This window comes from Macaca fascicularis, chromosome 10, assembly GCF_037993035.2.
Source record: "Macaca fascicularis isolate 582-1 chromosome 10, T2T-MFA8v1.1".
Taxonomy (NCBI): Eukaryota; Metazoa; Chordata; class Mammalia; order Primates; family Cercopithecidae; genus Macaca; species Macaca fascicularis.
In genome coordinates, this window is record NC_088384.1 from 89399303 (window position 1) to 89413509 (window position 14207).

The window sequence follows — 14207 nt, forward strand, 5'->3', positions numbered from 1 at the left end:
AAAAAGAGGTGGTAAGCTATTTGGCAACCTCTGTTATAGAAAATTTAATGCCTTGCCAGGCATGGTGGCTCACGCCTGTAATCCCAGCACTTTGGGAGGGTGAGGCAGGCAGATCATGAAGTCAGGAGATCGAGACCATCCTGGCTAACACGGTGAAACCCCGTCTCTACTAAAAATACAAAAAAAATCAGCCAGGTGTGGTGGCACACGCCTGTAGTCCCAGCAACTCAGGAGGGCGAGACAGGAGAATCGCTTGAACCCGGGAGGCAGAGGTTGCAGTGAGCCAAGATTGCACCACTGCACTCCAGCTTGGGCAACAGAGTGAGACTCGGTCTCAAAAAAAAAAAAAAGAAAGGAAAAGAAAATTTAATGCCATGGCCAGGCATGGTGGTTCACCCTTATAATCCCAGGATTTTGGAAGGCTGAGGTGGGAGGATCACCAGCGCTCAGGAGTTTGAGACCAGCCTGGGCAATATAGTGAGACCCTATCTCTGCAAAAATTCAAAAAAAATTAGCCGGGTGTGGTGGTACACACCTGTAGTCCCAGCTACTCAGGGAACTAAAGCAAGAGCCCAGGAGGTCAAGGCTGCAGTGAGCCCTGATCATGCCACTGCACTCCAGCCTCGGTGACAAGAGTGAGACTGTGTCTCAAAAAAAAAAAAAAAAAAAAAGTGTGAAAGAAAGAAGAGGCTTATTCCCCATCTCTTAGGCAGTGACTCACACAAAGGCAGACGTGGCACTGGGGTTTGTCTGGACTGGCATGACATCAGCATAGGTCTCGTCCAGAGAGAGCAACACGTTGGCAGCTTGCTGGCCTGACTCAGCAACAGCCAGCAGCCGGGGAAGGTCCCGGTAGGCATCAGGACCAGCCAAAACATCCACCATTTTCTCCCTGTTGAGGATCTCCTCCTTCAACCTCTCAGCCATGCAGCCTGGAAGGGAAAAAGAAACAAGCACCTTTCCCCAAATTCACCAGGTGTTTAATGGCTTCTTATTCCACTTTATCTCAAGCTGGGATTAGAGACCAGGGCACAGAAAACTTCTCTAAAAATTGAGTACCATCCTTCAAATTTAACCAACACTCCCATACCACTGGAGCCTGCATCTTCCTATATAAGAAAATCACAGAAAAGGGTTCCAGAGCAATCCAATTATAATGCCCAGAAAAAAAACTAAACTACCAGCCCGGTGTGGTGGCTCACGCCTGTAATTCCCGCAATTTGGGAGGCCGAGGCAGGTGAATCACCTGAAGTGGAGAGTTCAAGACCAGCCTGAACAACATAGAGAAACTCCGTCTCTACTAAAAACACAAAATTACCCGGGTGTGGTGGCACATGCCTGTAATCCTAGCTACTCAGGAAGCTGAGGCAGGAGAATCGCTTGAACCCAGGAAGCAGAAGTGGCGGTGAGCCAAGATCTCGCCATTGCACTCCAGCCTGGGCAACAAGAGCAAAACTCCACCTCAAAGGAAAAAAAAGGAAATTCATGCTGTCCCTTCAGACTCCAATTCTATCCATAACTCTGTGCTACCATGAGCCACATTAGACTCCAGGCAGGATATACCACTTTCTGAGCACCTATTACTTTAAGGAACTATGGAAAGCCCTTTCATGAACTTTATCTCATTTAATCCTGTAGCCTCTGGCAGTAAGTACAAGAATTGCATGGGGTATGTAAGATTTCTTCAGACACTGGGAACCCAGCCTCTAAAGGAAACACTAGCAAATAAAGCCACATAGAGTCCAAGTTTCAAAACTGACAAAATGCGTAAATTACCAGATACCTAGAATCCCAATCCTCAGAGGAACCCGGGAGCGGGGCCGCCTTGTCTTCAAGGCTTTAAGCTGATGTAAACGGTTCCAGATGGTCTGCTCAGCCTTCTCCCTACAGAGATCAAAGGAGGCAAAACTGAACCAAAAATAAACCACAGAGGAATCTAAGAGAGTAGGACAGTGGGAAGAAAATAAAAACCACCTTCAACCCTTTAAATTAAGCTTTTCCAACCTACAGCCCACGGGCCACATGCAGCCAGGATGGCTTTGAATGCAGCCCAACACAAATTCATAAACTTGGCCAGGCGCGGTGGCTCAAGCCTGTAATCCCAGCACTTTGGGAGGCCGAGAAGGGTGGATCACGAGGTCAGGAGATCGAGACCATCCTGGCTAACACGGTGAAACCCCGTCTCTACTAAAAAATACAAAAAACTAAGGCCGGGCGCGGTGGCTCAAGCCTGTAATCCCAGCACTTTGGGAGGCCGAGATGGGCGGATCACGAGGTCAGGAGATCGAGAGACGATCCCGGCTAACACGGTGAAACCCCGTCTCTACTAAAAAAATACAAAAAAATAGCCGGGCGAGGTGGCGGGCGCCTGTAGTCCCAGCTACTCAGGAGGCTGAGGCAGGAGAATGGCGTAAACCCGGGAGGCGGAGCTTGCAGTGAGCTGAGATCCGGCCACTGCACTCCAGCCTGGGTGACAGAGCAAGACTCCGTCTCAAAAAAAAAAAAAAAAAACTAGCCGGGCGAGGTGGTGGGCGCCTGTAGTCCCAGCTACTCGGGAGGCTGAGGCAGGAGAATGGCGTAAACTCGGGAGGCGGAGCTTGCAGTGAGCTGAGATCCGGCCACGGCACTCCAGCCTGGGCGACAGAGTGAGACTCCATCTCAAAAAAAAAAAAAAAAAAAAAAAAAAAACAAATTCATAAACTTTTGTAAAACATAATGAGATTTCTTTTTTTTTTTGCGATTTTTTTTTTTTAGCTCATCAGCTATTATTAGTGTTAGTGTATCTTATGTGTGGCCCAAGACAATTCTTCTTCTTCTTCCAATGTGGCCCAGGGAAGACAAAAGATTGGACAGCCCTGCCTTAAATGCGTATCTACCATTTACACTTGGGGAAGGTAGATGGGGGACCACCTGAAGAAGCAACACTTGCTATGATTTACCTTTCCTAGAATGACACCCTTCCTACACATCTTCAAATCCTAACAAGCCTTTAAGCCAAACTCAAAAACAATCTACTTCGTAAGGCCTTCCCCAATTCTCCTCTGTTGGAGAGTTTGTCCTTCCTTTAACTGCCCTTCAACTTTTTTTTTTTATGATTCCAGATCCTAATGCCCTTCTACTTTAACTAGATTTTTCCCTGTACTTAGCAATTTCTCTTTTTTTTTTTTTTTTTTTTTTTGAGATGGAGTCTCACTTTGTCACCAGGCTGGAGTGCAATGGTGTAATCTCGGCTCACGGCAACCTCCAACTCCCTGGTTCAAGCAATCATCCTGCCTCAGTCTCCTGAGTAGCTGGGATGACAGGCATGCATAACCAGGCCTGGCTAATTTTTGTATTTTTAGTAAAGACGGGATTTCACTATGTTGGCCAGACTAGTCTCAAAGTCCTGACCTCATGATTTGCCCACCCTGGCCTCCCAAAGTGCTGGGATTACAGGTGTGATCCACCGTGCCTGGCCAGCAATTTATCTTTTATTTTTCTTTGTAGATACAGGGTCTTACTTTGTTGCCCAGGCTGGTCTTGAATAGCTCCCTGCAGCCTTGAACTCCTGGACTCAAGTGATCCTTCCTACCTCGGCCTCTAAGAGTGCTGGGATTATAGGTGTGACACACTGCACCCAGCCTCATTGTTTGATTTTTTTGAACTAGCATTTTCTGCCAGATGTTGGAGCTATTTGTTCATCTATCTTAGTTCCCATATCAGACTAAGCTCCTCAAAGCCAGGCCAAGGAAAAAGGGTTCATTTCTGAATCACCCAAAGCACATAGCTCAGTGTCAAGCAGCAGAGGTCTACAGAAGAAAAATGTCAGATGAATTAATTGAGGGTATAGCCAGATATGGAAACATTAACACTAGCATGTCTTGAACATAGAACCAAAGTGAGAAAGAAGGTATGTTCACCTCTGATGGATGTCACCCACCTCTATTCAAAACTCTCCCTGAGCCTGTGACTGTATCCTACCCCAGGCAGCTATACTATAAATACATGCCATTAGTTACAAAACAAAGCTCAGGAAGAGCTGAGTGGCTCAGCACATTCTTGGTTTCCTCATCTATAACAGCACCAAACACACAGCGTTGTTGTGATCATTAAATTTGTTCATGCATTATGTTACTCACTCAGAACCTGACACCACGGTACATGCTCAGCCGATGTCAGCCAGTCGTATAAAGACTATCTCCACTGTGGGAAAACTGCAAGTCCTACTGCCGTGGGGCCACTGGCTCATCTCCATAGACAGCCAGGCCAGGAACTGTTAGCTGTGGCATTATTACATAAGATACATTCACTCCTAGGAAAAGAACAAATTCGCACCTGATAGAGCACGTGACAAGGAGAATCACATCTGCCTGAATGGAGAGAAAGGAAAACAAGGAAAATTACAATCTTGGAATCTTGGATATTAGCCTTGTACAGTTCCTGCCCTACAGCTCTTTATTATTTTTTTTTTTCTTTTTTTTTTTGAGACAGAGTCTCACTCTGTTTCCCAGGCTGGAGTGCAGTGGGGCAATCTCGGCTCACTGCAACCCCTGCCTCCCAAGCAGTTCAAGCAATTCTCCTGCCTCAGCCTCGGATTACAGGCACCCACTACCACGCCCAGCTAATTTTTGTATTTTTAGTACAGATGGGGTTTTACCATGTTGGCCAGGCTGGTCTCAAACTCCTGACCTCAAGTGATCCACCCGCCTTGGCCTCCCAAAGTGCTAGGATTACAGGCATGAGCCACTGCCCCCACGCTATTATTTTTCTTTAACTATTTTTTTCCTTTTTTTTTTTTTTTTTTAAATAGAGAAGGGAGTCTCACTCATTTGCCCAGGCTGAAGAGCAATAGCATAACCATAGCTCACTGCAGCCTCAAACTCCTGTCTTCAAGCAATCCTGCCTTGGCCTCCCAAAGTGCTGGGATCACAGGCATGGTAACCCACACCTGGACATTTTAACCATTTTTAAGTGTACAGTCCTGTGGCATTAAGAACATCTGCAATTTCATAACTATGCATTTTCCATAACTTTTTCATCATCTGCAACTAAAACTCTGTACTCATTAAACAGTAACTCTCCAACTTCCCTCCCCACAGCCAATTCTTAACTTAGCTCCTTGCCTGAAGGCGCACATCACCATAAAAGTTTCAAAAACAGCTGGAACAACTTAGTACAACTCAGTCCCACGGTGAACACTTCACCCAAGGGAACTCTCTCTCACCAGGGGGCACCCTGCTCCTGAAACTGCACCTAAGAATGGGCACAAATGCAGAACCTTGCCCAGGTCCAGGAAACAAAGGAAATAGGAAATGCATGTACCTCTTGGAGGTTACTGGTCCGCAGGTAGCCACTCTTCTGTAAGATGGACCAGGCTATCTCTGTGTCATTCACATTCATCTGGCAGCCATAGGTCTCAAGGTAGACTGCAGTGAGAGGTTGGGGGGAATCCATGGTAGACAGACAAGAAGGGGCCTCATGTCTCAGAAGGTCTCCCTCCCAAATGATCTAGAAATATCTGAGGCATCTGGTTATCCACTGAGTCCCCTATTGCCTCAATCCTAAGATAACATAAATTGCCAGATGTACCCCCAAATTAATGACAGACCTTCAGAACAAAAGAAATACCATATTAGGCTGGGCTCAGTGGTTCATGCCTATAATCACAGTACTTTGGGAGGCTGAGACAGGAGAATTACTTGAGCCCAGGAGTTTGAGACCAGCCGGGGCGACATAGGGAGACCCTGTCTCTACAAAAAATTTAAAAATTAGCCAAGTGATACATGCCTGTGGTCCCAGCTACTCAGGAAGCTGAGGAAGAACTGCTTGAGCCCAGGGGTCTGAGGCTGCAGTGAGCCATGATCACACCACTGCACTCAGCCTGGGCAACAGAGTGAGACCCTGTCTCAAACAAACAAACAAAAATACCACATTATATATCCACGCCAATTACAAGGCATGTTATCTTTTTTTAAATGGGGAAAACATGTACCTGAGAATCAAGGAAATATAGTTTTAAAACCAATTAGAAAAGGAAAGACTAGGCCAGGCGTGGTGGCTCACGCCTGTAATCCCAGCACTTTGGGAGGCCAAGGTGGGTGGATCACTTGAGGTCAGGAGTTCGAGACCAGCCTGGCCAACATGGTGAAACCAATGTCTCCACCAAAACACAAAAAATTAGCCAGGTATGGTGGTGTGCACCTGTAATCCCAGCTACTCAGGAGGCTGAGGCAGGAGAATCACTTCTCAGGAGGCAGGAGGCAGAGGCTGCAGTGAGCTGAGATCGCACCATTGAGCTCCAGCCTGGGTGACAGAGTGAGTCTCCAAAAAAAAAAAAAAAAAAAATGAAAAGAACAGAAAAGTAAGGACTAGGTGATAGTGTTTATCAGCCTGAAGGGAAAATAAGTTTAAATCCACATGTTACACTCCTCCTCAAAATAAAGAGGTTTTCCAGCCTCTGGAAGTAGCAGCAGTGGCCAGAGGGTACATAAAGTCACAAAATTAAAATGAGGCCTCTTCTTAGAGTAACTTCATCTTAAATGAAAGCAAGGCTATATTATGAAGTAAAACAAATTTTGTACACAGTGGTAGGAATATGAATTTCACATTCTGGCAGCTGTCGCCACCAGCAGGTCTTATTTCCAGACTCCAATAAATTCCAACTAAAAGTTAAGAGCTGAATGATAATAAGCTTTTGCTCAAATGATTCTCCCACCTCAGCCTCCTGAGTAGCTAGGACTACAGGTGCAGGCTATCATACCTGGCTAATTTTTTATTTTTTGTAGAGACAGTGTTTCACCATGTTACCCAGGCTGTTCTTGAACTCCTGGGCTCCAGCAATCCACCCATCTCGGCCTCCCAAGGTGCTGGGATTACAGGCATGAGCCACCGTGCCCGGCCAAGTTTCTTGATATTAATATTATTGGGTGGAGTCTGATGATTCCCACAGCCTTCCCACACTGTTAACCTTCCAAGCCAGGTCTGTAATAAAAGAATTACGCCAGGAATGACAGAAAGGAGCAAGGCAGGAAGCCCAAAGGGATAAGAGAAGTAAAACCAACCTTTTCTCTGCCTTCCAAGAAGTTCATCCATCGTGAGATAGGGAGGTGGGTCTTCTACTTCTGAAGACAGCTTCTCCTGAGGAGCTGAGGCACTTTTTAAAAAATGTTGAAAAGTCGGTCCAGCGGCCAGCCTGGAGCTGAAATCCTTCCGAGCTCCATCCTCCTGCCTCTCTGGACTGGGACACGTGGTACTAGAGAGACTGCTGTGTGCCCTGCACATCCTCAGCGACAGCCAAGACACAGAGGCCAATGGCCCCCACCCCAGAGACCTCTGCACTTGGAGGACACACTGTAAAGGGTGCATGGCACTAAACAGCCCACGGTCTGCAAAAGAATGACAGACATCACCAGCATTTATTGAACACTATGGACAGAACACTGCTCTGAGCACTTCAGTGTATACATCCATTTACCCCTCACAAAAGCCCATGATGAAGGTACTCCTAATAATATGACCTTTGTTTTACAGTTGAAAACACGGAGGCAACTTGCCCAAGACCACACAGAGGAGTGCCAGAGATGAGATGCAAATCCAGGCAGCGTTTTCAAAACAAGGGGTGGTAGAGATGAGATGGAAAGCCCTGACAAAATGACAAAATAGCACCTTGTGCCAAGACCAGTTCCCAAGGCTTTAAGTGTATTAACTCATTAAATCTTTACAGCAATCCTAGGAAACAGACACTATTATTGTTCCTATTCCGAAAGACATAGGTTGAGGAACTCACCTAAGCTCCTACAGCCAGTAAGCAGTCAAACAAGAACTCAGGTAAAAATCCACATGGATGCAAAGCCCGTGCCAATACCCATCTTGCTACACTGCCTCTTAATACTGTGAAAACCACTCACTGTCTGAGGGCATCTTCCTTTGAGTTCCTTCAGAAGGAAAGCATCTAATGTGAGGGCACTGTATGCCTGATCAGTGACTCCTTCTACCCTTTAAGAGTCTTGGCTGGGCGCAGTCGCTCATGCCTCTAATCCCAGGACTTTGAGAGGCCGAGGCAGGAGGATCACTTGAGGTCAGGAGTTCAAGACCAGCCTGGCCAACATAGCAAAACTCCATTTCTACTAAAAATACAAAAGTTAGCCAGATGTGGTGGCACGTGCCTATAGTCCCAACTACTCAAGAGGCTGAGGTAGGAGAATCGCTTGAACCCAGGAAGCAGAAGTTGCTATGTACTGAGGTCGCACTACAGTCTGGACAACAGAGCGAAACGCCATCTCAAAAAAAAAAAACAAGAGTTTCAAACTACTACCTTCAAACTTTCCACCCAGACCCTCTCACACTTGGTTTAGCAAATAACACAACCTTTATAGAGAACAATTTGCCACTTTCCATCAAAATTACAAGTGTGCAAACCATCTGACAGAGCATTTCCACTCATATTTATCCTGCAGATAAATCTATACACATACAAAATGACCTATGTATAAAGACATTCAGTCTAGGCATGGTAGCTCACGCCTGTAATCCCAGCACTTTGGGACACTGAGGCTGGTGGATCACTTGAGGCCAGGAGTTCGAGACCAGCCTGGCCAACACAATGAAGCCTCATCTCTACTAAAAATACAAAAATTATCTGGATGTAGTGGCACACACCTGTATTCTGAGTTACCCGGGAGGCTGAGGCATGAGAATCTCTTGAGCCCAGGAAGAGAAGGTTGCAGTAAGCCAAGATCACGCCACTGCACTCTAGCCTGGACAACAGAGTGAGATTGTCTCAAAAAATAAAAAGATATTCAATGCAACAGTGTTTCTAATAGCAAAAGAAAGGGAAAGGTCTAAATGTCATCAATAAAGGACTAGTTAAGTAAGTTCTGGTACATCCATACAATGGAATAAGATACAACTGTTAGAAACCAAGGCTGGTGGCCAGGTGCAGTGGCTCATGCTTGTAATCCCAGCATTTTGGGAAGCTGAGACAGAAACATCACTTGAGCCAGGAATTTGAAACCAGCCTGGGCAACATAGTGAGACTTCATCTCTATAAAAATAACAAAAAATAGCCAGGCACAGTGATGCACACCTGTAGTCCCAGCTACTAAGGAGGCTGAAGTAGAAGGACTGTTTGAGCCCGGGAGGTCAATGCTGCAGTGAGCCATAATCGCACCACTGCCTGGGTGACGGAGTGAGACCCTAGCTCAAAAAAAAAAAAAAAAAAAGTGAGGCTGAACCTATACGTGACAAAGGCAAGGAAGTAAAATGCTCCACGCTACCTACATTATACTACTGATGAATCTGTGGGGAAAGTGGGTAGGAATATTGAGGTACCTATTTGCAGGTACATCCAATATCTCTAGAGTGCATAAGAAACAATAGTTGCCTCCCAGGAAGACTTAGGTAACTAAGGTACAGGAGATGAAGCCATACTATTTACTTTTTTTTTTTTTTTTTCTGACTAAGGAAGAATTCTAGGATCACCATATATTTTTAATGGACCCCCTGACTATGGCCTACCACACTCCAGCCATGCCACACTTCTTTGTATTAATCTTCACTAGCTTGTAGGATTTTACACACGCTGTTCTCTGGCTGGCATATCTTCCCTCTAGTGGCTGTATAACACCTGTGATACTTTCAGCTTTCTTCCTCTGGGAAGACTGCTCTGGCCATCACCCTCGAAGTCTAGGTGGGATCCTCCTCTGGGTTCCCAAAGCTCTCTTCTAGCTCTCCATCACAAGACTCATCACACTTTGCTGTTATTACTGACACTTCTGCCAGCCCTAGTAAACTGGCAGGTTCCTGTAAGCAGGGAACAAGCATCATTCATTTCTACACCTTCACCATCTCCCATTGTGGTAGCTGCCTCATGGCAGGTGCTAAACATCAGTGGTTCCCAACCTTTTTGGTACCAGGCATCGGTTTCATGGGAGATAATTTTTCCACAGACAGGGAAGCAGGGGTATGTTGAAACTGTTCCACCTCAGGCATTTAGATTCTCATAAGGAGTGTGTAATCTTGAGCCAGTGCGGTGGCTCACATCTTTATAATCCCAGTACTTTGGGAGGCTGAGGCAGCAGGATTGCTTGAGCTCAGGAGTTCAAGACCAGCCTGGGCAACATGGCAAGACCCCGTCTCTACAACAAATTAAAAAATAAAAACTTAGCCAGCCATTGTGGTGTGTGCCTGTAGTCCCTGCAACTGGAGAAGCTGAGGTAGGAGGATCACTTGAGCCGGAGATGCAGAGGTTGCAGTGAGCCGAGATTGTGCCACCACACTCCAGCCTGGGCAACAGAGAGAAACCCTGTCTCCAAAAAAAAAAAAAAAAAAAAGTAAATGGAATGCACAACCTAGATCCCTTGCATACACGCAGTTCACAATAGGGTTTGTGTTCCTATGAGAATCTAATGCCACGGCCGATATGACAGGAGGCAGAGCTCAGGCAGTAACACCAGCTTGCTGCTCACCTCCTTCTGTGCGGCCTGGTTCCTCACAGGCCACGGACAGGCACCATTCTGCCACCTAGGGTCAGGGGAACCCCGCTATACATGTGTAATGAGCAGATGTGGCCCATTACATTTCCAATGAGATCACCTGCCACATCTGCTACTAGCACTCAGGAGCAATGCCAACCCAGTTTCAAGTGTCACAGAAGAACAGCCTTAAAGTGTGAGCTTTAAAATAGCCCATTTCTACTCCATAATTGCTGTGTGACCTTTGGCAAGACAAATTTCTGTCTCTGAGTCACCAATTCCACTTGTGTAAAATAAGGATAAAAGCAGCACTTACCCCCCCACCCAAGAAGTGTTATAAGAATAAGATATTAAAAACACAACTTGAGATACAGTAAGTGTTCACTAACTGCAATTCACAGCCCACACCCCCTTTCATGGAGAGTATTAGAGCATCCTGGTTAAGAGTATGGACTCTACTAAAAATACAAAAATTAGCCGGGTGTGGTGGCATGCGCCTGTAATCCTAGCTACCCAGGAAGCTGAGGCAGGAGAACAGGAAAATCGCTGAAACTCGGGGGGCAGGGGCTACAGTGAGCCGAGATCGCGTCACTGCACTCCAGCCTGGGCGACAGAGCAAGACTCCGTCTCAAAAAACAAAAACAAAAAAAAATTAAAAAAAACAGTATGGACCCTAGAGTCTGAATCTGACCCCACTGCTGCTAAGCCAGCTAAACCTTAGGCACCTGTCTTAAACTCTGGGAGCCTCTAGATGGGGATAATAGCACCTATCTCCATAAGCCTACTGTGGGATCAAACGCAGTAATACAAGCAAAATGCTTTGCATAACACAGTGTAGAAGCCTCTCTGCAGGCTCGAAATTAATTCTGACAGTCGGCAATGAGGCTAGAACAATAGTGTACAACAACATCCCAAACACTTTATTGGCTGGTTACAATGCGTTAGGCATGGTGCAAAACATTTTCCGCGAATTATTACCTATAACCCTCACAGCAACCCTGTGAGGCAGGCTGTACTGTCAACCCCACTTCATGGGTGGCGAAGCGAAGCCTTGGAAGAAGTGGAGGTGACCTGTCCAAAGTCACACGGGGTTAGGCGGCGGGGTTAGGGTACGAACTCCGACAGCCTGACGCCAGGCCCCACGCCGTAACCACCGTGCCATCCTCCCTCTTGAACACCGCGCGCTTCCCGGGATCCGCGGCCCCTCCTGCCCCAGGCGCCACTCAAAAGCAGGTGCGCAGCCCACCCTGGCGGGCGCGCTGCTCACCTCCCGCAGCAGCAACAGTGCCCGGGGTCCCGCAGCGTTAGTTCTGCCGGCAAATCGGGTCCACTCACCGGTCCGCCGCTGGGCTGATACACAAGCGACTTCCGTTCCGCCGGTACTTCAGGCCGGGTCATTCTAACGGAAGTGCTTCGTTTTTACAGTCCGGGTGGACCCAAAGCTCCGTGGCGGCGCTGAACTTTAAGGCAGCCTCTAGCCACGGGCTTAAGAGGCAATTGAGCGCCTCAGCGTGGGTGAGTGCAAATGAAATGTGCGCTAAATGTCAGATACATCGGATGTGGAAGAAGAAATGTCAAATGGTGTCAAATAGTTCATATATGTTTATATTGATTATGTGCTGCAATAATTGTTGGGACATATTGGGTACATTCGTTGAATTTTTTTTTTATTTGTAGCTATGGTGACAGAAATATTTGAATTAAGTTCACCTGTTGTTTCTTTTTACTTTTTCAATGTGGCTAGCAGGGAGTAAAAAATTGGTGTGGTCATGGCTCACTGCAGCTGCCGCCTCCCATGCTAAAGCAGTCCTCCCACCTCAGCCTCCCAAGTGGCTGGGACTACAGGCAGGCGCCACCACGCCCAGCTAATTTTTTTTTTTTTGGAGAGACGGGTCTACCCGTGTTGCCCAGGCAGGTCTCAAACTCCTACCTAGGCGCAAGCCATCCTCCCACCTTGGCCTCCCAAAGTGCTGGGATTGTAGGTGTGAGCCACTGTACCAGGTCCTTACTGGGAAATTTTAAGTCACCTAAGAGGTTCATGCTCTATTTCTATTGGAGGGTGCTGCCCTGTAGATTAATGACTTCCTGATTCACATCTCCAGCTGGACCCTCCCTGCAGTTCCAGAGCCATAGCTCAGCTGCCTACTTGACACTTCTTGGGTGTCTGATGACCATCTCTATCATGAACTCTTCATTTCCACACACGCACCTTCACCAAAAACCTGTACCTGCCATTCTGGCCCATCTCAGTAAATGGCCCAACCATCCTTCCAGGTGCACTAGGAGGAACTGAATGGTCATTTTCTTCACCTCCCTGGATCCCCACGTTCTACCTGTCAGCAAGCCCTGTCAACTTTAACTACAAAATGTCAAATCTGTCTACTCGGTAGCTACAACTACCCAGGCCACCACTGTCTCATCAGAAACAATCACAGTAGCCTGCCAACGGTCACCTTGTCTCCTGAGAACAGTTTCCCACACACTGCCTAAGGGAATTTGTCTGTTTTATTAAATCAAATTATATCACTCCTCTCCTGAAAACTCTCCGTGACAGGCTGGGCATGGTGGCTCATGCCTGTAATCCCAGCACTTTGGGAGGCCAAGATGGGCAGATTGCTTGAGCCCAGGAGTTCTAGACTAGCCTGAACAACATGATGAAACACCATATCTACAGAAAACACAAAAATTAGCCTGGCGTGGTGGCGGGTGCCTGTGGTCCCAGCTACTCAGAAGGCTGAGGCAGGAAGATTACTTGAGCCGGGGAAGTTGAGGCTTCAGTGAACCATGATCTCAACACTGCACTCCAGCCTGGGTACCAGAATGAGACCATGTCTGGAAAAAGGAAAACACAAAAACGGCCAGGCACAATGGCTCACGCCTGTAATCCCAGCACTTTGGGCAACTGAGGTGGTTGGATCACGAGGTCAGGAGTTCAAGACCAGCCTGACCAATATGGTAAAACCTCATCTCTACTAAAAATACAAAAAAAAAAAATTAGCTGGGCATGGTGCCACATGCCTGTAGTCCCAGCTGCTCGGGAGGCTGAGGCAGGACAATTGTTTGAACCCGGGAAGTAGAGATTGCAGTGAGCCGAGATCGAGCCTCTGCACTCCAGCCTGGGCGACAGAGCAAGACTGCGTCTCAAAACAAAACAAAACAAAACAAAACAAAAAGCTTAAGAGCTTTCCATTGCCCTTGCAATAAAATCCAGATTTCCTACTGTGTCCCAGGGGCCTGCATGATGTGGCCCCGCTTACTTGTTTTGTTTTGTTTGTTTGTTTTTGAGATGGTGTCTCACTCACTCTGTCACCCAGGCTGGAGTGCAGTGGCGCAATCTCGGCTCAGTGCAACCTCTGCCTCCCAGGCTCAAGCGACTCTCCTGCCTCAGCCTCATGAGTAGCTGGGATTACAGGCGTGCACCACCACACCAAACTAATATTTGTATTTTTACTAGAGCAGGGTTTCACTATGTTGGCCAGCTTGGTCTCAAACTCCTAGCCTCAAGTCATCCGCCGACCTCGACCTCCTAAAGTGCTAGCATTACAGGCAAGCACCACCATGCCCAGCTGATTTTTGTGTTTTTACTAGAGATGGGATTTTGCCATGTTGGCCAGGCTGGTCTCAAACTCCTGGCCTCAAGTGATCCTCCCACCTCAGCCTCTCAAAGTGCTGGGATTACAGGCATGAGCCACCATGTCTGGCCCCCTGCTTACTTTTACTTCTCCAACCCATGTACTTCTTACCACTTACTTCTCC

At 47.0% G+C, this 14207-nt stretch overlaps 1 protein-coding gene across 28 annotated transcripts in view; it reads right to left on the reverse strand.

The window, feature by feature from the left end:
* The window catches only part of CDK5RAP1 (CDK5RAP1 mitochondrial tRNA methylthiotransferase), a 41965-nt gene extending 30110 nt beyond the window's left edge, over window positions 1-11855 (reverse strand). For 11 of the 28 annotated variants that reach the window (XR_012419260.1, XR_012419259.1, XR_012419265.1 and 8 more), the window contains exons 1-6: window positions 11719-11810; window positions 7041-7364; window positions 5302-5405; window positions 4315-4349; window positions 1784-1884; window positions 722-932 (exon numbers count right to left, since the gene is read on the reverse strand). Coding sequence is in view for 12 of the 28 variants with exons in the window: in XM_015457939.3 (XP_015313425.1) it covers window positions 722-932; window positions 1784-1884; window positions 4315-4349; window positions 5302-5405; window positions 7041-7344 (755 nt within the window). In the remaining 16 variants the exon portion in view is untranslated. Of the gene's footprint in view, window positions 1-721; window positions 933-1776; window positions 1885-4118; window positions 4350-5301; window positions 5406-7040; window positions 7366-9879; window positions 10021-11429; window positions 11523-11718 lie in introns of those variants that run through there. The other 17 variants (XR_012419268.1, XR_012419269.1, XR_012419270.1 and 14 more) reach the window with 13 other exon arrangements.
* Between the last annotated feature and the right edge of the window lie 2352 nt (window positions 11856-14207).